Consider the following 27,558-nt stretch of genomic DNA (forward strand, 5'->3'; position numbering starts at 1 on the left):
TAAAAAATAGATGTTTCTCCGTGTACACAAAACCTCATTCTTCCTAGTTCATTCCAGTGAAAGTCAGGAGTCATTTGTCAATGAAGTCAGTGTTCAGTGGAATAATATCTGTAAAGAACTAATCCATGCATGTTGGTACTGCTCTTTTCACTTCTTCCATCTCCCATAGCTTCCTCTGCCTGACTGCTGAAATAGCACATAGTGAAACAATTAGAAGTGTGGTCTTCAAATCAAACAAATTAACTAGGTAAGAGGAACTGGGCTATATTACAATCCCTATTTCCTTGACTCACTTTATTTTCATTGTTTTTAGTGGTTTCTGAAGGACAGTGTGCAACTCTTTTAAGGAATTCGGTCCAGGTGGTAATTCAGCTAGGCAGAAGATCAGTAGATAAGATTTTGATCAGATGTCAGCCCTACAGTTGAGTTATTTCACAGCCTGGCTTAACCTGTGTTTAGTCTAACAGGTAAATGTTTAAAGTTCACCAGAACTGTTGAAGTGGAGTTAACATAAAGAGTATGTCACCAAACCTGGTCAATCCATAAAGCTTTCTTTGTTTTGAGCCTTCAGATCCACATGTTTTTCTGACGTTAAGCTCCACAGCCTGAACTCACAGTTTACTCATACATTAATCCATAAATTTAAAATAAGAAGCATAACCAGCTCAGAGTTTTGCAGTGTTGAAATAGTGTGAGGAGACAGAAGACACATGGCTCAGCATGCTCAGCACCATTGTAGTTGGCCACACAAGTCCTTGGCAGGTCCAATCAGCCCATTTCTCTCTTTCCCTTTTCTTCTTACTCTCTTTGAACAAGACAGCGCCCTCAAGAGAATAGCTCCTTCACAGGCATCAGGAGACTGGAGGTGACAGAATGGAGCAGATAGGGCCTCACCATCACCACAATGAGGAGGACAGGGCTTGGGCAGCCCAGGAAGAACTTTCTATCCATGGACTGATACCCTGAACATGTCAAATTCAAGTGACTTTGAGATTATGGATGGGTGACCTCTATTCACCTGACACGGTTAAATCCAGGACAAGCAGCATCTGTCCTTATTTGACCTTGACTCTGTCTATTTATTGTAGTGGTTACAGTAGAGCCTGTGTCCAAGACAGTCTTATATTTTTAAAGAAGTTCAATTGCTTGCTCATAGTCTCTGCTTCTCTTCCTTCCACCAGGCAGGAGAAAGGTGCTGCCATCATATGATGCAGTGGTTAAAACCATGCTTCCTTGCTGACCTTGATCCCAGGTTACTGCTCTGCCAAGCAGTTCATTGTTAGGTTGTGGGAGAGGCAAAGAGCAGAGGTGTAAAGGAAATAGGAATTTAGAGGTAGCAAAGGAAAGACAAAGATTTAGGATAGACAGGAGCATCCAACTGGAAAATGGTTAAAGAAACCAAAAGACAGCCTGATATTGGTGATGATGGAGACTGGAAAGCGTTACAAGTCATGTCTAGGGAACAAAAAGAAAGACTCAAATATAAAGGGTTGCAAACCTACATTTTCTCTCAAAACATACATAGGGCAGAAGCAGCCAATTCACACTTGTCAGGAGGTGCCAAGAGAGTTTATGTAACACTGCAAAAAGATAAACACCTATTTAAGATCAAACTGTTATTTTTACCTGACATGCAAGCAAACCAAACTCGTCACAGACAAAAAAAACTTCATGCTGTCAGCTGCGAGTTCTCTTGGTGTTGTAAAGCACCACAGGGCACTAAATTGCTATGGTATTTTTTGCATTGGGTGTCAACTTCTATTTACTGGGGACTTGAAAAGCAGGGGCTATGTGAAACACAGAAAGATCTGAACAACAATTAGCAGACCTTAACAGAAAGCAAGGAGACCATCACAAGCCTGTGAAATGCATCTTCTGCCTAAGAATGCAGCTATTTCCCTCTCTCCAGTGCTGAGTTAGCAAAAGTATCAGGGATATAAGTAAGCATCTGCTGAAGAAAGGGAAGGAAAAGAGGAAGGAAGACAGGCTGATTCTGTTGGGAGGTAGGTGGAAGAGGAACAAATGCATTTTGGAAATCTCTGGTATGGATTACAGTTCATTAGTTGTAGAAGACGGTTACTTGTTCTTGGCCTCCCATTATAAATTTCTTTTGCTCACTTGGGTCATGTTACTATTATTCAAGCCTAGATTACAAAAAAGGCAAGTCTGCAAAACTTTGCATTTATTTGCTTTGTCAGCTCAACATATTAAGTGCAAGTTTATATGTATACTATATATCTTATTAAATGCTCTGTCCTGTTTTGGTCTGTTCTCTTCTGATTTATTTTGAACTCAAAGACCATGACTGTAAGTGCCTTCAAACCTACAGATGCTTAAACCACTGGGGACAGAGCAGAAAAAAAGTGAAATACAGCAACCATTACTGTCCAACTTCATTACACTCATGTCTTGGAAGGATAAAACAAGAATGTGCTGGAATTCAATCCCCTCTGAGGGAAGAAACTGGAAGCAGGAGGCTTGCTAGAAATGGTGCACACTCAGTCCACTAAAATTCATCAAGATATGCAAAATGCAAATGTGGGACTTTTTAAAATGGGCACCAAGAAAAGGTCACAGACACAACACTGAGGAAAGCACATTTGTGTGACCATGCCTTTGACTCATAATACAAAGTAGGTGTGGAGAAAAGAGCACGTCCCTAGCACTGGAGGATGTGCAGGATGAGCAGCCTCTGCCAGTCCTGTGCCAGGGCCCAAGGGTCACTTGGATAGCATGGTTTGCAGTAGCCAGCACTAGGATCTCCTCAGCATTTCTATATTGACTCAGCTAATATTACTGGTATAAATACTTCCATTATGGTCTGGACTGGGGCAAAGTAACATCACCAGGTGCTTTCAACCTTGCTCACCCCTGCAACAAATCCCAGTGACAAAAGCACCAGTACTTACACACTTTATTTGGGACAGAATTTGTATTCACCCTTTCTCCTGCAGTGTCATCTTCCTGATGTACAGACAAACCAGGAGAGATGTGCCAAATCTTCAGCTAGAACCTGTGGCCTGGATCATCTGAGAGCTGGCGAGGCAAGTCATGACCACCTCTTGGGATGCATGCTCCCACTGCAAAACCTGTTTGGTGAAGAACAGTGTTGCAACACTGGCTCCTCATAGAGAGCACTTACTTCTGACTGTAATTCAGTCTCTTGGCAGGAGATGCTCGTACATATCGAGCGAAACAGCCTTGCTCATCCATATCAACCTACACATCCTCATTTAGTAACAGCAGTACAGAGTATTCTCTGCTTCCAGTGGTCTTCCAGAACACATTTGGTTAATCATGCCCATCTCCTCTCCATAAAAGCCTGCTCCACGTGGGACGTTTTCTGGCCTTTTGTACTACTGAGTTATAAAATCTACAAGAGAGGAGGCCTCCACGGATGCCCTTTGAAACCACTCTATTGGTTGTTTCACATGGGAAGGAAGGTAAAAGAACAGCAGGACTTCATCAGGGCTAGCTGAATGTTAAGAATAATATGTAAGAGTAATGCTTATCGTGTAAGAGAGAAGAAAAGAAAATACCCTTAATTATGCTTTCAAAATTAGTACTGGCTGTTCTTAATAAAACACTAACCATAACAAGGCCATCAGTCTACTAATCTTATCAGTTCTCTAAGGTCTGCAGAGGAGACAGGAAAATATGATCCTCAGAGCAGGTCATACTCCCTTCTTTCTCTATTTAAGAGGTTACTAAATTATTGAAATTCTACATTAAGAATATATTACACACTGTCTAGTGAATGATAGGACTGCAATGCGCAATATATGGAGAGGTGTAAGTTTCCCAATACGTGCACATAAAATGACTTTCTGGCCTAAAATGCTTGTTTCCTGACAACGTGATTTGAATAGAGCAAAAGAGGAAAAATCCTACAGCAATACATGATGATTTAATTTTGTACCTGAAATTTATACCACTAAAGACATTTTTATTCGTTTACTTTACATTATCTAGGTAGATAATAATCAGTGAGTAAATACAAATAAAAGTGAGAAAGAGTGACTAAAAAATCTACACGGCTCCAGCAACTGCAAATTTCTTGTCTTAACTTGTCTCCATGTATCACAGCAGTGTCATGGAGCAGGACAACTCCTCAGGATTAGAGGAGTCAATGGTGATTATTTCCTCATCACCCAAGTGTCCAGGATCTTAACCGGAAGAAGAGAGAATGAAAACCAGGGCAGATATGGTAATTGTTATGTGTGATCTTCACAAATCTGTTTGCTTGTCTAGAGTGCTGAGAAATGCAAGACTTTATCGATAAAGTTTGATAGTGCTGCCAACAGAAATTCAGAAGAAAGGAGAAAAGAATTTCCTGGAAATACAGCTTGACCTCCTCACTGTAACAGTCAGCCTCTTTAACTTCATATTGGGAGGATATATTGTAAAATATGTAGAAGTTACAGACAATCCACTTTTTTTTTTTTTTTTTTTTTTTTTTTTTGGGTGTATGTGTGCAAAATTTGTACACCATCTGTTGTAATCTCCAGTCATTTCACTAGGTTGCTCCTGAACTTGCTTCAATCTATATTCAGAATCTGTTGTCAATTAATAAATCATATGAATGCATAAAACATATTGTAGAGATAGTCCAAGGATTCACTGGATATATTCAGTCTTTGTCAACTGCAACTTTGCCAAGGCCTAGGGGTGATGTAAAATGAAATTCACATTCTTAATCCCCAAAGAGGATTCAGCTCCAAGCCAGGAATCCTTCAGTGACAGTGGGGTTTTAGTCATGATATGAAACACCTAAGTGACAGTGGGGTTTTAGTCATGATATGAAACAACTAAGAGATACCTCTCCTGAGGTACCAGTCCAACACAGAGGGAAAAGGCTGGGCCCTCCTTTTAAAATATGAAGCCCCAAGCAGCCATCGATGCTGACACCTACAGTCTGTGCTGTTAGTCCAGCATTGTCAGTGATGTCAGTATAAAACCTGTTTCTGTGTCCTGTGTAGCTGGCATCCTCATCCACCTGGTCACTACAGTGTTCAAGGGGGGCAGTCTGGACACGCAGTCACATGCCAAGATGCAGAAAATCCATTCTAGTTCCTAAACAATGGCTCTGGTCATGGAGATGGTCACAAAAGGCTTCTCTGTTGACTGGAACCTTGAAGGCAGATTTCCCCCAAAGGTCAAGAATATTAAAAATAAAAATAAATAAAAACAAGACAAGACCCTCAAACCTACAAGTCTGCTTCCCTGCTGTGCTGTAGCTGATCCCTGAACCAGTTTTCAGAGCAGGAGTTAATCTACAATGGGCACTAGAGCTCTGCAAGAGTGGCATTTATCCTTGCGTTACAGGGCAGCCCAGTTCTGCCAGATTTGTCAGAGAAATAGCTCAAGGAAAAATATCCTTGTCATGCTGCCAGTGCCAGTGCTAAACTAGGTTAATTGTCAGAGAGATGCGGAGGTCGGCCAAACTTGCAGCATACGGCCAGGGTGGCTTAATGACAGAAGAGAAACGAGTGTCTGCTGCCTGTGTGCAACCACCGACCTTTTGCAACTCCCTTCGTCCTGTCCCTTCCTGCTCCAGTGCTTTCCCTGTTCTGGCCCCATCCGAAAGCGGTATGTCTGCTCCTAGCCAGCTTCAGAGAGGGATAAGGTTTGCCCCATTTGTGCTCCTGTTACATAGGCAAGGAGTGTAAGCACACTTCTTTCAAGCAGCCTACACAAAATTCAGACATAACTGAGGCATAATTCATTCATGAAAAGAAACCTTTCTGCCAACGATAATTATTGCACTGTGTTTTCACTTTGGCATCATTTCACTTTATCGGCTGGCACAGGTTTTATTTTTGGCAATGAAGCTCATTTGTTGGGACTGACATTGGCCAGCATCAGGCTTTTCCAGAGGTGTGAGAAGGCTCCAGCTGTAAGAAAACATGCCAGCAGAGTGCAAGGTCTAATTCTCATCTCAAGTGTATGTAGGTGGCTGCGAAGGAAGAAAGGTGAGCTTCATGCACGTGCGTAAGGAATAAAGCACGACCTTTCTCAAAGCATTGCTGGAAGGCCAACTTCCATTGCACACAAACTTCTCAGGCGTAATCAACCAATTCTTAAAGCTTGCAAAGGAGGTTTGGTTCCTGGAGATTGCCTTTGGACCCAAGTAGTCATGGTCAGTGGAAGCAACCGCTTTTTCTCCTATGCCAGCAGCATAGTCTGTATCAAATACTCCTGAATACAGCAGCTGATATATCTAGACAAATTCATATTGGGTGCCTCAATGCCATGAGTCTGGATTACAGTTTCTTCCGTACTTTTAAGAACAGCAGGTTTTGCCCCCTTTTCCTCAGAGGCAGCCAGATCTACTGGAAAGGACTCTTCACATTTCATCTGAATGTGCTTTGTCCTGTCTGTTTAATGCAGATATTGCAGACATTTCATTTACATTTTCATTCAAGAATCTTTCCATTCACTTTCAGCATTCCTTACCAACACTTTCAGCTTTAATTAACCTCACAGCTTAGCTCTGGCACAGATTTCCACACGCGTTGAGATCTGTGTTGAGAAAGGAGGGCAGCACGTGGCTTTCACAAAGGACTAACACACAAGCATGAGGAGCTCCATCCTTACCATTTTTGCTCCAAATATTGCACGCAACATGCACAGCCCAGCTGAGCAAAGTGCCCTGCCCTCCCTAACTTCTCAAGAGCAGGCTTGAAGCCAGATCCACGTTTCCCCACTGGGCTTTGCCAAGCCGCCATGTGTGGGAGGATTTTCTATGGTCTGTAGTTAGATGTTGCTCTGGCCATTTCTGTAAATGCAGTATTGCTCTGACTTCGAACCTGAGGAGCCTTGAGGGGATTAGCTGAATTGAAAGCAACCCTCTAAAAGATACTATAATTTTCCACTCTTGTTTTTCACTACGGAATTCCTCCTTCAGCTAATGGCTTGAGCTACATCGTGCTTACCAAAAACCAGACATGCCCAAGGACACTAGAAGACAGCTGGCACTTGTGCCTCTTCTTAAATTGAATGAACAGAGAAGCTAAATTTTACTGGCTCTTCCAGCCAAAGTGCTGTTTTGAAATGTAGGAGAGCCGTTATCATATAAAAGTTATATGGGGAAACTTGATCCTGTTAATTTGGTGGGATTCCTTTGACTGCTTCATGTAAAACCCAAGAGCAGTAAGACACAAAAGATGGATTTTTTTTTTTTTTTTTTTTTTTTTTTTGCACGTGGGTGTAGCGGTTAGGTTGTGTCTTTCGCTCTAGCAGCAGATTTAAAATAAAAGTCTTGATTTAAATTAGTGGGGTGCCTCCAGCCAGTGTATTAGCAGCCCTGCCTCGGGCCAGGGGCTGTTTAATCCTTGGAGAACAGCAAGCACAGCTGCCATGGGCTCCCTGGCACAGGGCCTGTGCTGAGCATGCTGCCCAGGTGGCCACTCGGTCAGTAGGGCCACGTGCTGAAGGGGATTAGGTTGGACACCACCCCATGCTGTCCATGTGGCAGAGGTCCTCGGATGGACAAGGCAAGGTTACTCACTGCCTGCTCTCGCATCCTCCTTTCCCTCAAGTTTATTTATATAGATAAGAAAAAGACTGTGTACCTGTTGAGGCTCCTTTACAGGGACATAAAGGAGAAGGCGTAGACCATGGGTAGTGCCCAGGGCTGCTGTTTCTAGCTTGGTACAGAGTGAGGACCAGAGGGGCATCTGTGCTGGGGGCAAGGGAGGCACAACAGACAATGGCCAGGGAAGTGGTTCTCGTGTGGGCAACAGTGTCAGGAGACACATTATTTGCTTGCTGAGCATACCTGCAGTTATCAGCACTCCACACCTGTCCCACCGAGTGTCACTGCAACACACACACACACACACACACACACACCTCTTTCCCCTGCATGGCACACAGCTGAAGTGCAAGGGTCTGACACAGCCTTTCCCCAGCTTCATTTCTCCTATTCAACTCTCCTCAAATGGCCTTTTTCTCTCTTAAATGAATTCCAGAGCCTTCATCTCCAGCCAGGCTTTGGGCTATGCTGTAGTCCCTATTTCCCAAACCACCCATTCTGCAGTTAGGGAGCTAAATACCCTCGAACCAAAGCAAACACCCACAGCTCAGCACAAATAACCTAGCCTCTGTTTTAGCAGGGTAAAAGAGAGAGGCTGTGTGAGAGGGAAGGTGATGCTAACCCATCACCCTTGTTCTGCCTCCTGCCCTGATGCTGCTGATGATAGCCATGTCCCTCACCTTTCCAAATCTCTTCCCAGGCCGCTCACAGCCCTGCTGCCCCCTCCCCTGGCTGGTATCTCTGGTGGCTGCCCGCCAGCCAAATAATGAGTCCCAACCGAGGCCAGTATTTGCACTGGCCAGCACCCAAAGAGAGTGGGATAATGAAAAAAAAGTCTTTCTGCTTGCTATGGTCTGGCTTTGAGCAGTGGGGAAAGCCATCAGATAAGCTACACATGGTGGGAGTTCTTTGGTTGCCTGTGGGGAGGGATTTATGGAGCTGCCTCTGCAGGCTTTGGGGCATTTTAAAAGGACTGGGACAGTGAAGCTGTGTCCCTGTGTCCTGGATGATGGTGCCCACACTGTCTCACAAAATTGGCATGGAAAATATCCTGTATGTAAGTGCCTGATTAGCCAACATAACAACCTGTAGGTCCTAACATCTGTATACATTGATTAAATGGGACTGAAAACCATGTCCCTCTTTCTCTTTCAGCCACTGCTATTAGCGAGGACCCTGTGTCTGTCCCACAGATCAGTATATCAGTGCCTTGTGCAGCATCCAGAGTCCACGTGGAGGAGGAGAGATGCCTGAAATGAGCTCAAACCATGTGGCGCGGTTTTGGGCTATGCCAGCCCCAGTGAACCCTGCTGCCTGCCACCTTGGGTGGCAATGGGGCAGTGAGCAGGGCATGGGGCAGCACCCGGGGCTGGCACCGGTCGGGGACCTGCCACCTCCCATTGCTGACACCCAAAGACGCACGTCCAAGCCTGAGCCCACACCCGCTCAATTAAGGCCGACTGCCTACATCCATGAGAACAGCATCTCTGTGGGTTAGAAGGCTAAATAAATAAGAGCTGAATAGCTACTGTGCATCACAGCTCTTTATCCTGGGAGAGTCAGTGAACCTGAATTCCCCAAGAAAAGCGAGGAGGCTGTGCGTGCGCCTGTGCTCTGATTAATCTCATCAGTTTGTTTTCCTGGAAACTAGATGTCCCAGATGCCATTGTTTCCATTGTATGTGTTCATCTGCTCTGTTTGAGCTTGATTGCTCCTGTAGCCTGCTTGGCTTCACTGGTTTATTTTATTTTTTAATTAACATTCTTTAACAAAATGCCAGTTAATTAAAACGAGGGCATAGCTGCAACCCTCAAAACCAGGTTTATTAAATGTTTGAAAGCACCCATGGCATACAGAAATCCTGAGCAGTTGTCTAAGAATGGCTAAATTATTAATAGCTGCCATGCATATCACACGAGCATTTCAGAAGGGGACTTTTCATTTCTGCAAAGCCCTGTTTTTTTTGTGTAATGGCAGAGACCAAATCATTTGGAAATTAGTCTCATTGATACTAATCACAACTGTTACTGAAACATTCCCACTGTAGACACAGCACAGTCATTGCTGACTTTTGAGCAGAATTAGCCATTCCATTCATTATCTCAAGGAAGATCTCAGAATGTATAATTTGTTAAATCACAAACAAAACATGATTGATTAAAACATACTGGAGCAAATATCTGTTTCTATTCACAAAGGCCCTATTAACCATTACAATAACATTGAAGCATAGATTAAACTAGTGTCAGTTAGAGATGATACCACAGAATATTTGTCTTATGGATGGGAAAGATCAGCTGTGGGGTTTGGGAAATTTTTAAAGATATTTTTCGAAGATATATGCATGCAGTGCTACATTTAAACTTGCATTCTAGAGAAAATAACATTCTGCTGTGGGCAAAAGCACAAATAGAGGAAATTTCTTTCCTGTTTCCAATGAATTATTTCTGGTGAAAGGCTTCTCAGTGTTTTTGCTACAGGCATGCAGATTTACACACAGAGCATTATGCGTGTACACACCGTGAGAGCTCTACCAGGGGTGCCCAGCACCATGCCCTCCTCTACGCCCAGGCAAAGCTATCCTTGGCAAGTACAGAAGAGACAGAGATTCGGAAATGGGAAAAAAAAAAAAAAAAAAAAAAAACAAAAAACACAAACCCAACAACCCCTGGATGCCAGCACAGCAGAGCATGTCGATAAGGAAAAAAACCCTCTTTCACTCAGTACACCCTAGCTGCTTCCACGCTCTTTGGGAGCAGAAAGCAAGGGGGACGTATTACTATTATTAGCCCTTGGGATGTGAAGCAGCTGCTTCGCAGCCTTGTTTCAGGCTATTGGCAAGATGCTGTAAGATTTCCTTCACACATATGCCCAGGCACAGACAGACAGACAGACAGACCCCCACAAGGGTGAGAACCTCCCGGCCGCTCAGATGAGACAGACAGACAGAGAGCACGAGGACAGCGCGGCTGCGTGTACTCACAGCTCCGAGTACAGGAGGTGCAGGTTGCCCACATTGTCTATGTAGTTTGCAGGGCTTAGCCAAGGTAGGACCAGTAACAGGAGAGCCTTCATTCCCAGTGCAGGGCTGGCACTGCTGCTAGGTTTCCTCCTTCCCACTCGCTCTGTGCTGGTGGGACACGCACCGCGAAGCTGTCGTGCCAGCCAAGCCCCTTCTAAGCGAGCCTTTCCATTTCAACGCAACGGGAGCACGTTACGAATCGAGCTTAAATCCCACAAACGAGGCTACGCTGCAAAATCATTGACCTGTAAGAGGATTACTCGTTCTGACTCTCAGATGGGGAGATGTGAGGGTTTAGGGACAGCACAGCATGGTTGGCGAGACAGTGACTTATGCTGCAGAGCAGAGCGATGCTCGGGGAAGAGACCTGCCTCCTGCAGGATTCAGAGTGGTTCTCCGGAGCCAGCTGGTACGTTTACATCACTGCCCACGAGCAGATGGGTTACGAGCTGAACTGCATCACGGAAGGGTGTAGCCGTCTGACACGGGGGAAACGTGCCCCCCGTGGAGTTTGGAAGCGAGCTACAGCAGAAGACCACACCTTTTTAAAGTAAAACACCACAAAGCATCACAGCCAACTGCTGGCTGCTTGCATCGCGGTCTGAATTCTCAACATCCAGTCAGATGGTTCTGTGCAAACATAAATCATGTAGGAAGCCAAGGGCATGTCTCCTCTCTCCCTCTCTCTCTCTCTCTCAGGATGCAAGAGCAAACATTTTCAATAAGGATGCTTTCAGTGGTCTACTCTGTGGTAACTGGAGATTTAAAAAAATTCACGTTCTCTCTTCAGTTACAAAGCATAAAAACCAGCAAGCTCACCTCATCCCATCAGTGACCCCACCCCTGAAGAGGGCAAGCTTTCATTTTCTCTCTGAGAACCAGGATTGATCTGAGACTGATTTGTGCAAGAAACACAAGGGCTGCCGACTGCCCTGGTGACTCTAACAGAGTCTGATTTTTTCACTGAGAACACAGATCATGTTCAGTTGAGATTTTTTATTTTCAGCCAGCATCTGAGCTGTTCTATCCAAAGGCACCAGGCTGTTGTTGCTGTAATATTATTTATTTATTTATTTGTTTCTAATCAGCGAATTCAGACACTTTACTGATTCATCGCTGTTAAAAGAACCCCATCAACTCAGCCTGCGCTGTGCCTGGGCATGCTGCAGCTGGTGCCTGAAGAGCACAGTGCCCTTCTCCTTTCCTGCACTGCCATGAGTTGGGAGTGGGGTGGCAAGAAATGTTTCTCTGCTGATCTGTGAACTGAATTGTGCAGAATAATAACGTATCTCTGGTGATTATTAACAAAGCTGCATTTAAAAGTAACCATACTGCACAGTTTCTGCAAACATAAGGCTTCAAAAATCTCCTTTATGCGTCCCTCCTAATTCTTTTAGGTGGGAATGCCAGTGAGGGCATGGCCCTGGGGAACCTTCAATTGGCTTAAACCATAAAAACTTGTGGTTTTTAGTGAAACTCTAAGCAGCAAAGGTACCCTGTTATTTATATGCCCCTGCCCTCTAGCCTTAAGGTAACTCAGCCCTCCAAACCATCCTGAATATGGAAAATGTGGTCATGGGTGGCACAGAAGAAGCTGTGTAGCACCACCTTGTCCTGCACTACCTTGAGGCTTTAGGATTTAATGGCCACAGTTCTGCTCTGGGTTTTCAAGGCTGGAAGGTAGTAGGGAGAGCCTGGCACAGGGGAGGAGATGCAGAAAGAGGCTGTGGAGATGTGTTACTAAACTTGTCCCTGGTGGGGCTCAGGCTTAATTAATTTTATGGCCATGGATCTGTCATCTCAAGAAAAAGTGAAGTCAAAAACTAGGATCTAAAACCCAATAAAGTCAGCTATATATATCACAATGGAAGGGTATTTGCACTAGGGGCTGAAGATTTTATCTCTGCAATCTGTATAGCAACATAATCTCTGTGACAGCAGCTCACAGCAGACTGTCAGTCCCTTTACCTGCATCGCTTTTGAAATTTGTATTTGCAGCATGTCGGGGAATTACTGAACAAATGCAGAAAATCACAGGAAACTTTGCTAATTTCTTCTTCCAGAAGCAGAAAGCTAATCCTGCAGAGCACAGCTGCCACCACCTTTTTTTTTTCTTCCTTTTTCTGAGTTTTAGTGGTGAAAAATGATTGACTTTTTAAACCATGACACAAGCAGTGAATATGTTGAATAAATTCCTCACCTAGGAGCGTGAGTTGCACCTGCAAAGCACAGGAGAAGTCATTTCACCAAACAACAGATAAAGGCCACGGAAAAGGGCATGTCTTAACACCCCAGCTCGCCTTGGATTCAAGATGCTGTTGTCTTTACTACACAAAAGCAGTCGGAAATCACAGCCCTGGAGGTACCTTGTCACTCCTGCCCGCTGAAAGGAAGGCTGAAGACGCAATACATGTGCTTTTCCCTGTCAAACAATGCATCATTCACCATCAGTTCTCCCCCTTCAAAGGAACCAAGCTGCTCCCTGGGGATGTTTCTCCTTCAGCGAGGGTGTTCTGGCCATTGGGGAGGTGAGCATGGATGTGGAGGCAGGCCACGTTGCTCCCCCATGCCCTGCTGGGGAGGCTGGGTCTGTGCAAGGCCCCTGGTGCCTGCACGGGGCCGGTGCTCACCTGGAAGGAAGGAGCCCGCGGCTCCAAAGACCGGAATATTTTCTGCTCTACTTCACATGTAGGTCATTTGCGATTCAAAAACGGATTGAAGAAAGGGCAATTACAAAAGCCGTAATGTACCACTAAAATATTCATGGTAGCTCAGCTTCCCCAAACTCGCGGATCTCTTCGGATGACTAAATACATGCTTCCATTATGCAGCTAACCACAAGGTATCCACTGAGAACTGCTAACAAGAGCATGGAGTACCTGGAGTGGATTTGGTTCTAACAAAAAGAGTAAGATATAGTCAAATAGAAATTCATCTCTAAACTCGTAATAGCATAGGTACTCAAGGGGACTGAAATTGATAAATCTTCCTTTACATTAATAATCCATTTTAATTAGCATTACTTGCAGATACTTTTCCCTCTCCTTAAGTAAAAGACAGAGCAATTAAAAAAGCACCGCCTCTCAGCCAAAACTTACTGGGTTTGGAAATGCTGTTCGAGGTGACCACGCTGCACAATCTCTGAGCAGTATTCTGTGAAAGGGCAGCTAACCATTAGCTTGTCCAGGAGGTTATTCACCAGGATGCTGGACTTCCTGCAGCTCTGGAGAACCACGAGCTGGCGGTCCATGGGGCAGAAATCCTTTTCCAGGAGGAAGTTCGTAAGGCAGGCCGTGCAGAAGGTGTGACCGCAGAGCGTGTCTATCGGCTGAAGCAAAGGTTGCAGGCAGATGTGGCAGATCAGATCATCATCGACTTCTTCCGTGTAGCTGTACAAGTGGTTTTCCTCCGGTAAATGTGCCTGGCCACAGGTGGCACAGAGTGGTGGGGAGCTCTCCTCCATTTCTTCTTCTTTCTGGCTCATACTCGGAACTGGTACAATTCAGAAGAGGGCAGACGAAAGCACCCAACCTGGTTTCTATTCGTGCGAGCAGCAGCAAGGCCTGCGTGCCATCAGATCTGTGGGGAAGAAGGCCAAACAATTATGTTCTGGATTGTTTTCCCTTAGAGTATTTCATGGTATGTACCTGGATATAAAGTACTCTGGGAATTTTTAGGGAAGGATTGCATCGTTGGGATGGGAGGACTAAGCAAAGAAGAGCAAAATACTAGATTATGAACTCTGGGGACCATTTTTTTTCTTTTAGGTCTAGCTCAACTGACAAAACTACTCTCACTGTAAAGAAAGACATCAGAACAGGGAGAATACTACTAGCATGTAAGGTTTGAAAACCTTAAATTAGCACTTAACTGCAGTTCCCATCCTATGACTTTTTATAGTGGTCACGTTACTTCTGCTGGAAAAACAACATCATGCAGAGGCAAACATTACAACATTGTGCAGAAACAAAGGTAGGAATAATGATTACTGCCCAAGCCACCTGCTTGGGGCAGAGGGGGAAAGCAGCACCTTGGCCTAGCCCACATGGGCACTCAGACATCATGCACACAGACACAGGATACAGATTTAGAGCCTGGGACCCTCCAAACCATCCTCTTATACAGCAGTGATGGATTTGCCTGATCTTCAAAACCACTGAACAAAAACTAAGCCTGTTCCCTTAATAATTTGCGTTACAGCTCTAAATTTGTACTATTTCTCTTACTACAGAGCCAACGAGCAAGCTCTGGCCAGGGCACCTGCCTGCTGGTATTTCAAAGATGTAAACACTGTGGGTGGCAGCAAAACCGAGCAGTAATTTGTAGCTTCTACTTGATGAACCCTGACTGCTCGTTGAAGCACTTACTTACGTCTCATTACGTCTATGCTTATTTTGATCTATCTCTTTGAAAATAAACATGAAGACATAAAATATGCAATGGCCTAATTACTACTCTTGCTTGAAAATGTAAATCTTATTTTCTGCCCTAACATAGCGCTGTACCCTTGCTTCCAGCTTGACTTAATTTGCTGAGACAATTTGTCAGCCTCAGACACTCACGTTTGAGGGCAAATGAGGGAAAGAATATAAAAAAAATCTGACTATGACAGAGCACATTTTCATTTAAAATAAAAACAAACCTTATTTTTATGTAAAGCTTGTGGGCTCTAAACCTGAGAAATTAAACATCAACATGGCAGGGTTTTTCTGACATATAGGTAAAATGATAGCCCCACTAACTCTATCCAGATGCTTGAATGTCAAACATTCACTTCAGTGCTTTGCTAGATCCTATTCTTATATAGCTATTATGCTAAGTGGCTGTATAATAGCATTTTTTTGCTTGCAAGACTACGGTCTGCATACACTCTGTCTCCTGCTTAGCAGTAGCTTCATTTGAATTAAAATCATCACATACTTGAATTCCTGCAAATATTTAAAATACTCTATACTGTAGCAAATGCTCCCCTTTGTAAAAATACTCATCAGAACTTTATGTAGAGAACTTTGTGAAGAAAATACTATCTTTATGTAGTGCAGAAAACAAATATACCTGCTGTCTTAATATAGGAATTAAAAACAATATTAGTTGTCTCTATTAAGGTGACACACGGCAAAATGAATCAAGAAAAAGACAAAAGATATTGTTGTAGATAAAATACTGACAAGCTCCAATAAGAGAGAAGACACAAAGAGTTGTTTGAGAAAAAAAGTCACAACCTCTCACCACTTGCGAGAATGGCAATATGCAGTTTGTGGGACTGTGGTTTCGAGAGCAGCAGTAAAATTAAGTAAAAATCAATAGAACATGATGAAAATAGCACTGCCTTATGAACTTCATTCTTCTTACTTTCAGAAGGCACACCTGGCTCTGCTGCCACACACAAACAGGAGAAGGTCAGCATGGGCTTCAGCAGCCGTGGAATCCAGCCTCTTCCTAACAATGCTGTAGTTAAAATGGCAGGGAAATTCGGCAGGGGGTTGCTACCCCAGTTAAAGCAGGGGCTCTGGTCACTGCCACTTCACATCTAGCCATCTTGAGCAACAGAGATATCCCTGAAATATCCATGGCATTGCCGGCATGCAGCAAGGTGGAATATTTCTTCTAACAGAGCACAAAATTCAAACCATATGTAGGCTATACCGCACAACAGGCCTTGTGTGCTCACTCTGGAAAAGCAGCAGCAAAGACACAGCCTCGTGGCCTGAGCATCCTAGCTGGAAGGTCCCAGGTTCAGAAGGATGACAGGCCCCTGATTTCTTGTCTCTTTAAGACTGCATTTATTACTTGCTTCTCTGAGTATTTAAAACATGTCTGTGGAGACCTGACAGTGTTTCACCAGACATGTGGGGTGTGGAGGAAGAACGCAGGCACAGGCAGGGATGAAACATGACTGATGGCTCACCTCAACACACAGCTTTACACACAGCATCAGCAGCAAGTCAAGAGAGGTGTCTGTGCATTGGTTTCAAGTATTGACCAAACAATGTGTATCACACCTGGGGCAACAAGGAGAGACCCCATGTACAGGCCCTTTAAAGAGGATTCACAAGCAGAGGCTCCAGAGATGCTGATCATCTGCTGCATTACAGTGTTAAAGAAAGTTACTGTGACTGTCAAAGCAACAGGGACAAGGAGAAAGCTGCATGAGCCCTTCAAATGATGTTATGTCCTTCAAAGTTTCCAGACTCTCCTGGCCGCCTTACAGATACTCTTTATGGACCTGACATGCTAATAATGTGTCATTAATGAGAAAGCGCAGGTGTTGGGAACTGTACCTGAATTTTATGAGCTCTACATAAATTACAAATACTTGCTGCAGCACAGAGAAACAAAAACATCCATGTTAATTAATAACAGCCGTTGAACTATTAGGAGGACTTAATTCAAGTCCTACGGCCTGTGCAATTTAGAAATTTTAGACTGCATAATAACATAAGTTCCCTTCAATTCAAAAGGAAAAATCTATCAGCCTCTTCTGGCTAATCTGGTCAGTGTTCACCCATGAAGAACCTTCTCAAAGTACTGTACACAAGCAATGAAATGATCACTGTCAGCCTTTGGGAGGCAACTATACCACCAAAAGAGTTGGCACAGAGGGTGTTGAATGGAGGTGTTACACAAATTTGGCCAGAGGCAGAAGTTGCTTGCAATATATTGCAGTCACTCGTGTTTAAAACATTTATGCATTGTCATAACAAAGCTACATAATTAATTTCATGTCCTTTTAGGAAGCTTAAAGCCTTGGTGTTTAGCTGTGCTAATGTTTCTTATTGAGCTATGCAGAAGAGAAGGAAAAGAGGATTTAAAGTTGATCTGCTGATCTTCCATTAACTATGAATAAAGCAACACGCATTGAGAAAGGAACCCCATACGGGTGGATGATGCACCATAGCTAAGTGGGAAAAAAAACCACCAAAACACAATTATTACCTGATTGGAAGTGTCTTCTTCAAGGTCCATGCTTGGGGAAGGATAAGAAGGGAAAGGTGGGGGTGAGGGGGTGTCAGTGTGTCAGTGTCGACACCACAGGCAGACTCAGCAGGGCGAGGACATCACCTCAGCTTACAGACAGAGAAATGTGTGCAGAGACTGATAGGCAGCAGGAGCTTTTAGAGGTGTTGGTGCCGTGCCCAAGAAGACAATACGAGCATTTATTGCTTCACTGCCGTGACAGAAGTTTTCAACGACTCAAGTCCCAGTTTTCTTCCCATCAGGGCAACTCCCCATGACCACAGTGAAAGCCAATATCATGGTCACACACCTTTTAAAAACTTATCCAACACACTGTGCCAGGTTGAAAGAGTTTGCATCTTACAGGTCCTTATGGGTCTTCAGCACTCAGGAATTTACAGCCACAAGAGGTGTTTAAGAGAACAGCAAAAGAAACACAGACAAAAAGCATGGGCAGTAAATGCAGAGAGTGAGCACAGAGAACGCCTTTCATCCCCTTGTGCAGACAAGCCCAAAGTCGTCCCATTCCCATGATTCAGGTAAGCAAACTAAAGCTTAAATCTGAACTTACCCTCAGAGCACCAGGGCAGCGAGAGGCAGGCACCCGAGCTGCGCCAGCTCCACCAGCCGCACTGTCAAACATTAACCCAGCTGCATGGGGAAGGAGCACAGTGCAAGGAGGAAGAAGCTTCTGCAAGATGAGTAAGCAGGGCTGAAAGAGAAAGAACGGAATGATGAAAGGCAGTGAGGAAGCAGCTAGCACAGGGAGGGATAAACAGGCACCTAAGAGCCAGAGAAACACTAACACAGAGCCTGCAAGGGCAGCAACTGGCTCCTATCTGGAATGGTGGAAGATGAGGCAGTGAGCAGGCATCACTACAAAACAGAGGTGAGATGCAGAACAGGTAGAGGGTTTAGCTCCAGTAGCTCAAGCAACATGGCTTGGGGTTAGCAAAATCCCCTGAGCCAAGGGAAAGGGTGGCCAGTGTCGGAAGGGGATCTGAATGGCACAGCAAGATCGCCAAATATTAGGGTGTTTTATCTTTTAATATGGGTTTGTACTCAAGTAACACATCTTATCAATGCTCCTGCTCTATTTTTTTACTGTCTGCACATGCACAAATACTATATCCACTGATTAAAAGAGGTTTCCTTTTCATGCCCTGTCTCCCTCGCACCATGCTGTAGGAGGCAGAGGTACTACTGACAGCTGCCATGCTCTGATGAGCTGGACCATGATAACAAAGTTGTCCTACTGTTCTTACCCCAGCACGGGGTGTTGCCTCCTACAGGAGAGTCACAGGCTGTCACCACAGCACTGCATGGACAGAGGGGCTGCTCTGCAGGCTGATAAGGAAACCAGTCCCTGACATTATTTCTCAGAGATATTTTCACCTGGCCTTCCTCTGCCACGCTAGCTGTGAGCACACTGTAAATGACAAATGCAAGCACCTCCTTTTCTTAATACTCAGCCCATTTTGGTGAGATTCCTGAGATGGACTTCTTGCTTCTTAATGATGAATTGCCCCATAACATTGCATCTTTCCCCATAATAGAGTTAACTCCTTAATGACGCCTCAGCCCAGCTGTTAGTGGTTGAGCCCAGGCAGGTCAGAAGCTGTGGGGCTTGTCCCCATCTAGTGGCTCACCCACACTGGGGCTCGGAGCCAGGAGGGAGCTGAGATCCTCCTTTGCCCTCCAGCAAAAGTTCAGAGCTCCCAGGTTACGCAGGATTAGCTGCGGCAATATGCCAGAGAGCCTAGCCCTTGCTACTCATATGAGAATCCAGGCTGGAAAATCACTGCGCCTATTTCTCATTCAGGGAATTATTTATAATTTTATTTATAACAAGGCAGCAGGTTGGATGCTCATGTAAAACTATTTGCCTTTAGTTAGAGAAAATTTAATGCTGTTGTCATTCATTATCTTTCATCAAACCATCTTTCTTGCTAGCAGGCCTCCCAGTTCCTGTGTTTTGTGCCACTAATTGCATATCCTCAACTGAAGAGTTTCATAGGTTACACTGACTTCACTGTGAAAGGTAGTACTTATTTTGGAGGCCATCAGGCAGCCTTTTTGTTTCAAAATACTAGACAAACTTTGTGGAAAACATCAATCAGTGGCCCATCCTTCAGTAATATGTATTATACATCTTTTTTCCATACCAAAAGACAATAACTCACATTCCAAAGATCTGGATAGAGAATCTCATATAACAATCTACACCATCATTGGCATAGCTGCACTTAAAACCAATGGGATGAATCAGCCTGCCTGGATTTCAAACTTTATTCTTAGCAAAATTACTGTAATAATACATGTATTATTATCTTCTCTATTTTTCCCCCCTCTCTCCCTTGTTTTTAAATCTCTTCTACCTATGGAAAAGTCACAACATTTTCTCTCTGCCTGATGTGTAATCAGTAGTAAACCATCTCCAGCAGAGATTTGTTATGGGCAGAGGTGAGATGCATACCTCCAGGTAAAAAGTCAGTAGCTGGAGATGAGTCAGAGATCTGGTGCTGATTTACCAGATAAGAATTTGAGATTATAGGAAAGACTGTTACAGCTGGTTCTTAGAGGAAAATAATTGTAATTGTTCGGCACATTAGCATTGACTGTCTCCGAGACAACCAACAGGAACTCCAAAACCTCTCCTCTTACAGAGTTGATTTTTCAAAGTTATTATTAGTCAAAAAGTCCTTCTCAGAGATTATAACCATCAAAGCACTTTGCAAAGCTTTCAGCGATGAAAGACATTTCAAACTGAATACAAAAATCCAAAGTGCAGTAGGTGAATAACCCCCACTTTTTAAGTTGTAGCTCAAGCTGTGAAACCTAACAGGAATGTCATACTGTGCCTGCATGCACAATAACTTCAAAAAACAGAACCAGATTGTTTGAAAAGACAGTTTTCTCTGTGGCTCATGCTGGAATTTACAGAATAAACCAATGTTGGAAAAAGGTTTTTTGTTGTTGTTGTGGAATTACGAATCTGAAACTTCTCTTTGGAATGTACGGACATATATTCTGCCTTTTTGTCTGTCTGTCTCTCGCACGCCCACACAGACCTGAGCTGCTCTTTCTGGCAATTTCATGGATACAAAACTTTACTCAGCATGTTGAAATGAAAAAATTTCAGCCCAGAAGTAATTTAAGAATATTAGGAACAGCTGGACAAGGTTTGAGTAAAAAGAAGGTTTGAGTAAGGCAGCGTGTGTCAGCAAGTTATCCTTCCCAAACTACAAGGAATGCGTCCTATGAATGAGCTTACCTTGGTAGGACTTCAGAGAAGACTTGTTGTTAGCATGTCTCAGGTAGTCGTGTGTTGGTGGAGTAATAATTTCAGTCCCTTGCTTGTTTTGAAGTTTGGTAAACCCAGGCTGGGACCAACTCTTTATGCTACGAGCTCAGGCTCCGCGTACAAAGGGGAGCTGTAGCAGAACCGACGGGCTGTGGGTAACTGCCTCTTGGGCACACACGTTCTGCCTACCCAAAGGAAGTCAAAGCAAGACTATGCAAGCAATTATGATTGACTCCTAAAGTGCTTCCTAAACATGTGCTCATCCTAATTGACATAATAAATGCCATCGGCATTTCACATCCCAAATTATAAAATTGTACTGCTAGTTATGTAACAAAAGGTGCATTACCGCTCCGATTTGGCTGATTGCTCCAGCTGGCTTTGGCAAGATAGCCTCACAAATACCACAAGCTTGCTTTCAGCTGTTTGACCTAATGATAAAACTGTACCTGTGTGGCTAAATAACCACATGCCCCAGCTGTCTTTGAAGGTGCTGGTAGCAAGCAGTAGGTACAACAACCCATGCAAACTGTGCAAGGGTGCTCATCCCTGGTCTCTGCCCCAGATGTGTCCCTGCAATGGGGGACACCCACCTGCCCATGCTCCTCCTCTGCTTCAGGTGAAGGAAATGTGGGTCTGCAGACCACTCCTGAGCTATGGGGTGCTCCAGCCAAGTGCTCCTCAATCCAGACAGCTCAGCTGCTGTTGTGTATGGACCCATGGTACATCAAGACAGTGAGACAAAAAACCTTGCAACCACAAAATAAAGTGCAAAACTTGGAATAAAATGCATTTCCTTTGTATCTTTGCACCTTCTGTGTGAATTAGGTGTTAACTTCATGATGTTAACTGCTGTTAATCTCATGGGCAATTACACTGCTACTATCATGTTTCCTAAAGAAATAGGGCAGTTCTGCACTTGTTCTGTCTCTCTCTCTCTCCGTGAGTCTCCTTGTTCAATCTTGCTCTTTTGCTCCCCAATATCTTTTGGATCTATTTTTCAGCTTCAGCCAAATCTGACAGAATGGCAGAAGCCTCCCCACACATTAAATTATCACCATTGCCATGAGAATAGTTGTCTGGGTAGGACAGAGAAAAGAAGGAATGTTCCCACAAAAACAAAGGCTGTAGAACAAACCCAAATCATATGGGATACCAGAGTATGACAAGAAGGATGAGGGAACTATACATGTCCAGCCCTCAAGAAAAACTAATGCTGGAGTTACACCATATTAGACGAAGCCACAGGGGAACAGTGGTCACTAATTCATCTGCCCACAGAACCCCTGATATGCAATCCCCAAACCTCATTCTTTCTCCCTTCCCCTATTTGACCTTCCATGCCTTACCACATGTAACAGCCCAGGCACTCTGAAGGCCCATACTTCCAATAGAGGTATCTACCTAAACAAAAAGCTTTCTTCCTAGGCATGCCTTTTTTATATAGCTTTCTAATCAGCTAATGTACTTTTTCTACATTCCCAAGACCAATTGTACCAATTGATTGTACTTGGGGTGGGTGGAAGGCATGGCTGGATGCTGGCACCCAGGTTGCGCCCATTTAGTCTCAGCGGTGCCCATTTAGTCTCAGAGAAGACCTGCTTGTCCTGGTTAAAGTGTTTTGTTTCCCATGCTTTGAAAATGATGAGTGTTTAGACAGCAGGTAAGCAATCTCATTGACTTCCCCATCTGTGGGATGAAGAGCAGTTATAAAATAGATAAATAAATAAAGGCAAACACAACACCTTCTAAAAGGCTTTAAAGTACTTTTTATATCTTTTGTGGCACAACATCTATTGCGTTTTTGCTGTATGATTATTTCTGTCAGTAACAATGAAGAATGACCTGCCCAATTCACTCATGACTTTGTGATATGAGAATAACTCAGCCAACACAAACTTATTACACAGTAAAATGCATGGAAAAGTGAAAGTCTTAACTTAATACAGCTTTACAATGAATTTATCCTCTCCTCTCATTCCTCTCCTGGCATGGTGGGGCACAACCCTGCTGCACAACGGGGCTGCAGGGGGAGGTGAGGCAGGCAGATGGGCTCGTTGGGGAGAGCAATGGGAAAGGGGATATTTACCTATATTGATGCTAATCAACTTCAAGCACACTTAAGGGAGGATGATAACTGGGATGAACATGTCCATGTGTGCCGGAGAGGGTGACTCCTAAGTTATGCCTGAAATGGGGTGGAATAAATCCAGGCCACTGTCCTGTGGGGCTCTGTATGCTCCCTGTAGTATGCAGGGACACTTTCTGCCATTGTATCTACTATTTGAACCACTCTCAGCAGTTCAGGCATGTAGAAAGTGCTCAGGTTTGTGCAGATAAATAATTCAGGAGCCCAAGTTTCCACCTTATGGCAACCATGGAGCAAAAATGCCTCCAAAAGGCAGCGCCACCTCCAAATCATCTGGCAAGTTTGCAAGGGAGGGCATCCCCAGCTGAGGACACCCAGCCCTTCCTCCCACAGCCACAGTGCCTGCCACCTTCAGACTAAGCAGCATTTTCTAACATGTGACCATGAGATAACATTTAATAACTACAAAGTGCCAAACAGATGATGGATAACCCTGCTAATAACGTATAATAAAGCAAGCACTACTTTAATTACCTTGTGCCTTTAGAGCTGCTCCTCTGATCCAGGAGTCCCTTAATGCTTTACAAACTACTTAATGAGTTCTCACAACACCCTGTGGGAACCTTTTTTTAGGATCAGGCCACAGCATGGCTGGGTGAGCAGGGAAGGGGCAACTGGCTGCTCCCAGGTCGAAGGGCTGGGCTCCCGAGGTGATGCCCAGCCTCTGGCACAAGTGTCTGTGTGGTGATGTGGCCACAGGGATGCTCTTAGACGTGATCTAAGGGGAAAACCTCAGATTTGTCATTGGACTCCATCTTCTACTTTATGGGCAGGCACCTGTAAGGATTTAATCTTCTGTGTTGTAGTTCTACTTACATTGCCTCTAACTATAGTACTTATATCTATAATTTAAGATACAAGCCTGTAAGTGTGTAAATGTCTGTAACTTAAATTATATCTCTATCTTATTATTTTTTTTAATCCTTCCACCACTTGAATCCACCAAAAACAAACAAACAAACAAAAAAACTAAAAACCTGTTGACTATCCAGATAGGGTAGTCAACAAGTGGATGTCAACAGCTCAGGAAAGTGACACAGCCCAGAGATAGCCCCTAAATAATGGGCAGACTCAAAATATGCAGCTGGAAACAGAAGTTTCAGGGGGAAGAAGTTCAGATGAGGTTTCAATTGCTGCAATGCAGAGTGCTGAATTTTGCATTTAAGAGTAATGCACTGCTTGAAATGGGTAAATGTATTGCATGATGAAGAGGCTGAGCCCAGCAGCCCAGCTACTGAAGTCTACCTGTTCTCTGGTCCTAACGCTGGTTACTTTTTGGGTCTTGAACAAATAACTTATTGTCTTTCAGTCATTTATCTCTTTTATTAAGTGGTGCTGACAGTGTCCATGCAGATGGAGGCTGCTACCCCTTTGGGAGCAAGCTGTGCACTGAGCCATATAACTGGCTCCCACATGGGAAGGACTGAGGAAACACGAGGTATCTGGGCAGGGGGAGCAGCCCTCCAGCTAGGGTTGTGAAATAGTTGCTCTTCCAGGGCAATTTTTGGCATGAAGGAGGATAATGACTAAGATCCTTTTCCAACACATGTCTCAGCAAATAAATTCTGTTTATTGCAAGTGACTGGGCTCTCAGCTACCAACACACATCCTCCAGAGCCTGGTTCTGCCTCCTCTGCTCAGTGCATGGGAAACAACACCCCTGAGCACAGCACTACTCACTGGGCTTGATTCATCACTGCTTTAATTGGGCTTCGTGGGAACTCCACTGTAAAGTCCACTGCTAATTAACGTGCGTGTGCTGCTGATGGCGTTGTAACATTCTCCCTAAAATGAAGAGCCTTGTGAAGGTTTTGTCAGCCAGGACACGAGAGTGACACCAGCCGGGGGAAGATAGCTAAGTCTGCAGCTGAATTAAGATCTGCTTCCAGAACCAGTCTGGTGGGTGTGGAGACTGTTTGTGTGCTGATTACTGCCCTGATGAGAACCCAATTAGGAATTACATGCTCAGAGTGTCCTGCTTCCTGCCGGTGCATGCCACACCACACACTCGGATGTGATCTGCTGCATGCACGCAGGCAAGGGTGATTTTTGGTTTTGGTTATTATTTCAAATTCCTTCTACAAGTCATAGCTATTTCAGTGCCTCAGACCCTTTTTTTTTTTTTTTTTTTTTTTTTTTTTGCCTGGATGTAAACTATGTTATTTCCTAAATAGCAGTAGTGTGATTAGCTGATTCCTCAGACTGAAGCTATGAAAAGCCAAATCTATGCTACAAGTTGCTTTCCAGCACTCAGCTCTGCTTGCGAAATCCTGTGTCAACTGGAACTGCTTGATAGATAGCACCAAGAGCTAGAAGCAGAAACCATCTCTGAAGGAGAACAGCGAATAAAACAGCAACATCACCCACATTTTTTAAAATCAGTGTCTCAATGGTACCTATACCATGTATTGTAGGAAAGGAAAGCAAAAAGTGAATGAGAATGATATCCAAAATCAGATCAAAATTTATCTGCATTCTGAAAAGCCACTTTCTGAAAAGATGTATCCATCCAGGCAGAAAATAAGCTGCCATCCCTTAGTAAGAAATTGCTGGCACATGCAAAATACCATTTTATTAAGACTGTTTCAAGAGGAATGTTGAAGGTATGTTAAAGTAAAACCCAAGGGCCAAGGAGAGTGCTGCCAGGGGCTGCTAGGCAGCTAGGAAGTTTCAGGGCATGTAGCTCATTGATTTCCCTGTCAAGGGCTAATTGATGTTTATTCAGAGGGACAGCGATAGCATGCAGTCAGAGGCAGTTGCACCTGACCGGAGCTGCCTACTAACTGTTCCCTGAACTTTACCAAAGGTGAAAGTTTCTGCTTCCACGTTCAGCTCCCTCGAGTCATATGATTCCTGTAATGACGTTTTTTAAAGAGTCGGCTTGAACCTTTGGGGAAAGCCTGGGGAAAATCAGCTGCACCTTCACACATCCCAGCTTCTAGCAGCAAAAATTTCAGTGGAAGAGGTGGACATGCATCTCAGACAAGTGCACAGCCAGGCAGTCTTGCATGATACCAGCATCTGGCCATTTTAACCAGAGAGGGAACTCCTTAAATCCCCCAAAAGCTTTGGCCACAAGAAGCAGTCCATCAAAATCAGCTGCAGCCCTCAGCCTGCCCCTGCAGGCCAAGCTGAAGAGGCAGGAGCAACAGCTCCAGAAATACCTGGCAGCAGCCCTCCAGCAGCCAGCTCGGAGTAGACTCTTCACATCTGGAAAGCCTTCAGTAATTTACCTTCCTGCTGGAAATAATGTTGCCTGATTTCCTGGTTTGCAGCAAAATGAGGCTAATCTGTCATCTCATCCTGTGCGCAAGATTTATTTGCATTTTGCTAAAGAAAAGTTTTGCTGGGGGAAGGTGCCAGCCCCTTCAAAGCTCTTCCAGAAGACAATTCAGTTCTGATAGACAATCACAACCCGGAGCCAGGGACATTCCTCTTTCCAAGTCTGTGCTACAATGAAGGCCTGATGCAGCTAACGCTCAAACACATGGGCTTGGAACATCCTTCCAGAAAACAACTCGTGAGAGGTGGGGAGGACATTTGTACAGGACCACAGACAAATAAAAGACATTAGCAGCAGGAGGAAGACTATTTTCAGGTGGCAAGAAAGAGATAATAAAGAGACAAGTTTCTCCAGATTGATTCAATTTATATTTTTGGAAAATATACATGGCCTCTGAGGTTTGGGGTGGAAGGGTATAAAATAGTAAATTAGGAACAGATTGCTTTCTTAAGAGGAGTTTTCAGTCTCAGGAAAGTGGATTGGTGGAGTACTGAGGATACCACTTCTTGCAAGGCAACAATTTTTCCAGATGTCTGATGGTGAATCCTAGCCTTTTTTTTTTTTTTTTTTTTTTTTTTAATAAATCTGTGTCAGTTAAAAAAAAAAAAGAAAAAAAGAAAAAAGAAAAGCCCTTTGTTTTTCTAACAACAGAAGGTAGTAGGCAGTGCTGCTTTGATAAAGTGGTAGAGCTGCCTTGATGTGTTCTGCTTGAACCTGAATGAGCAAACAAAAAGCCCTTGGAGGGCGGGATGAACAGGGATTTTTTGCTCTGCTCTATTTCTATAGGAGACTGGGGGAAAACAGCTGCATCGTGTGGTTCCCAGTACAGTCACCCAGTATTTCTGCCTTTCCTCCGGGTGGAGGAACACTTTCCTAGTGTTGGGCATTTGGGGAAAGCATGAATTACCAGTCTATTTTGCCTGTCATAACAGCATCATAAAGTCTAACTTTCGTGATATTTCATTTTCCTTAGTAAACATCAAAGCACCCAAGAGCTTGATGTAGGCAGCCCATCCCTATTCATTAAAAACACCCCAAAATGTGCTTAGCTCTAAACATTAGAATGAGTCCTACTAATTTATGCACTCAGACTAGTCTACCAATTACTTCAAGTATATTCTTCAGGGTGTGAGGATGTCCATGTATCCTCTGGCAGCCCTGGACTCTCTGTTGGCACGTCTGTACATTTATCATGTCTTCCTTCATAGAAATGATCAGGTTCATCCATAGAAATGAAACTTGTCAGAAATTATGTATATTCATACATACATGTATACACAGTTTTCCAACCATTGCATATATCAGT

The 27,558-nt window shown here is 44.0% G+C and overlaps 1 protein-coding gene across 5 annotated transcripts in view; it reads right to left on the reverse strand.

The window, feature by feature from the left end:
• Positions 1–27,558, reverse strand: part of LNX1 (ligand of numb-protein X 1) — a 77,598-nt gene that overhangs the window by 49,181 nt on the left and 859 nt on the right. For 2 of the 5 annotated variants that reach the window (XM_068680323.1, XM_068680326.1), the window contains exon 2: positions 13,658–14,138. In XM_068680323.1, coding sequence (XP_068536424.1) covers positions 13,658–14,043 — 386 coding nt within the window. In that variant the 5' untranslated portion in view covers positions 14,044–14,138. Of the gene's footprint in view, positions 1–10,520; positions 10,963–13,657; positions 14,139–17,495; positions 17,999–18,087; positions 18,229–27,558 lie in introns of those variants that run through there. The other 3 variants (XM_068680324.1, XM_068680325.1, XM_068680327.1) reach the window with 3 other exon arrangements.

Source organism: Anas acuta, chromosome 4, assembly GCF_963932015.1.
Source record: "Anas acuta chromosome 4, bAnaAcu1.1, whole genome shotgun sequence".
NCBI lineage: Eukaryota > Metazoa > Chordata > Aves > Anseriformes > Anatidae > Anas > Anas acuta.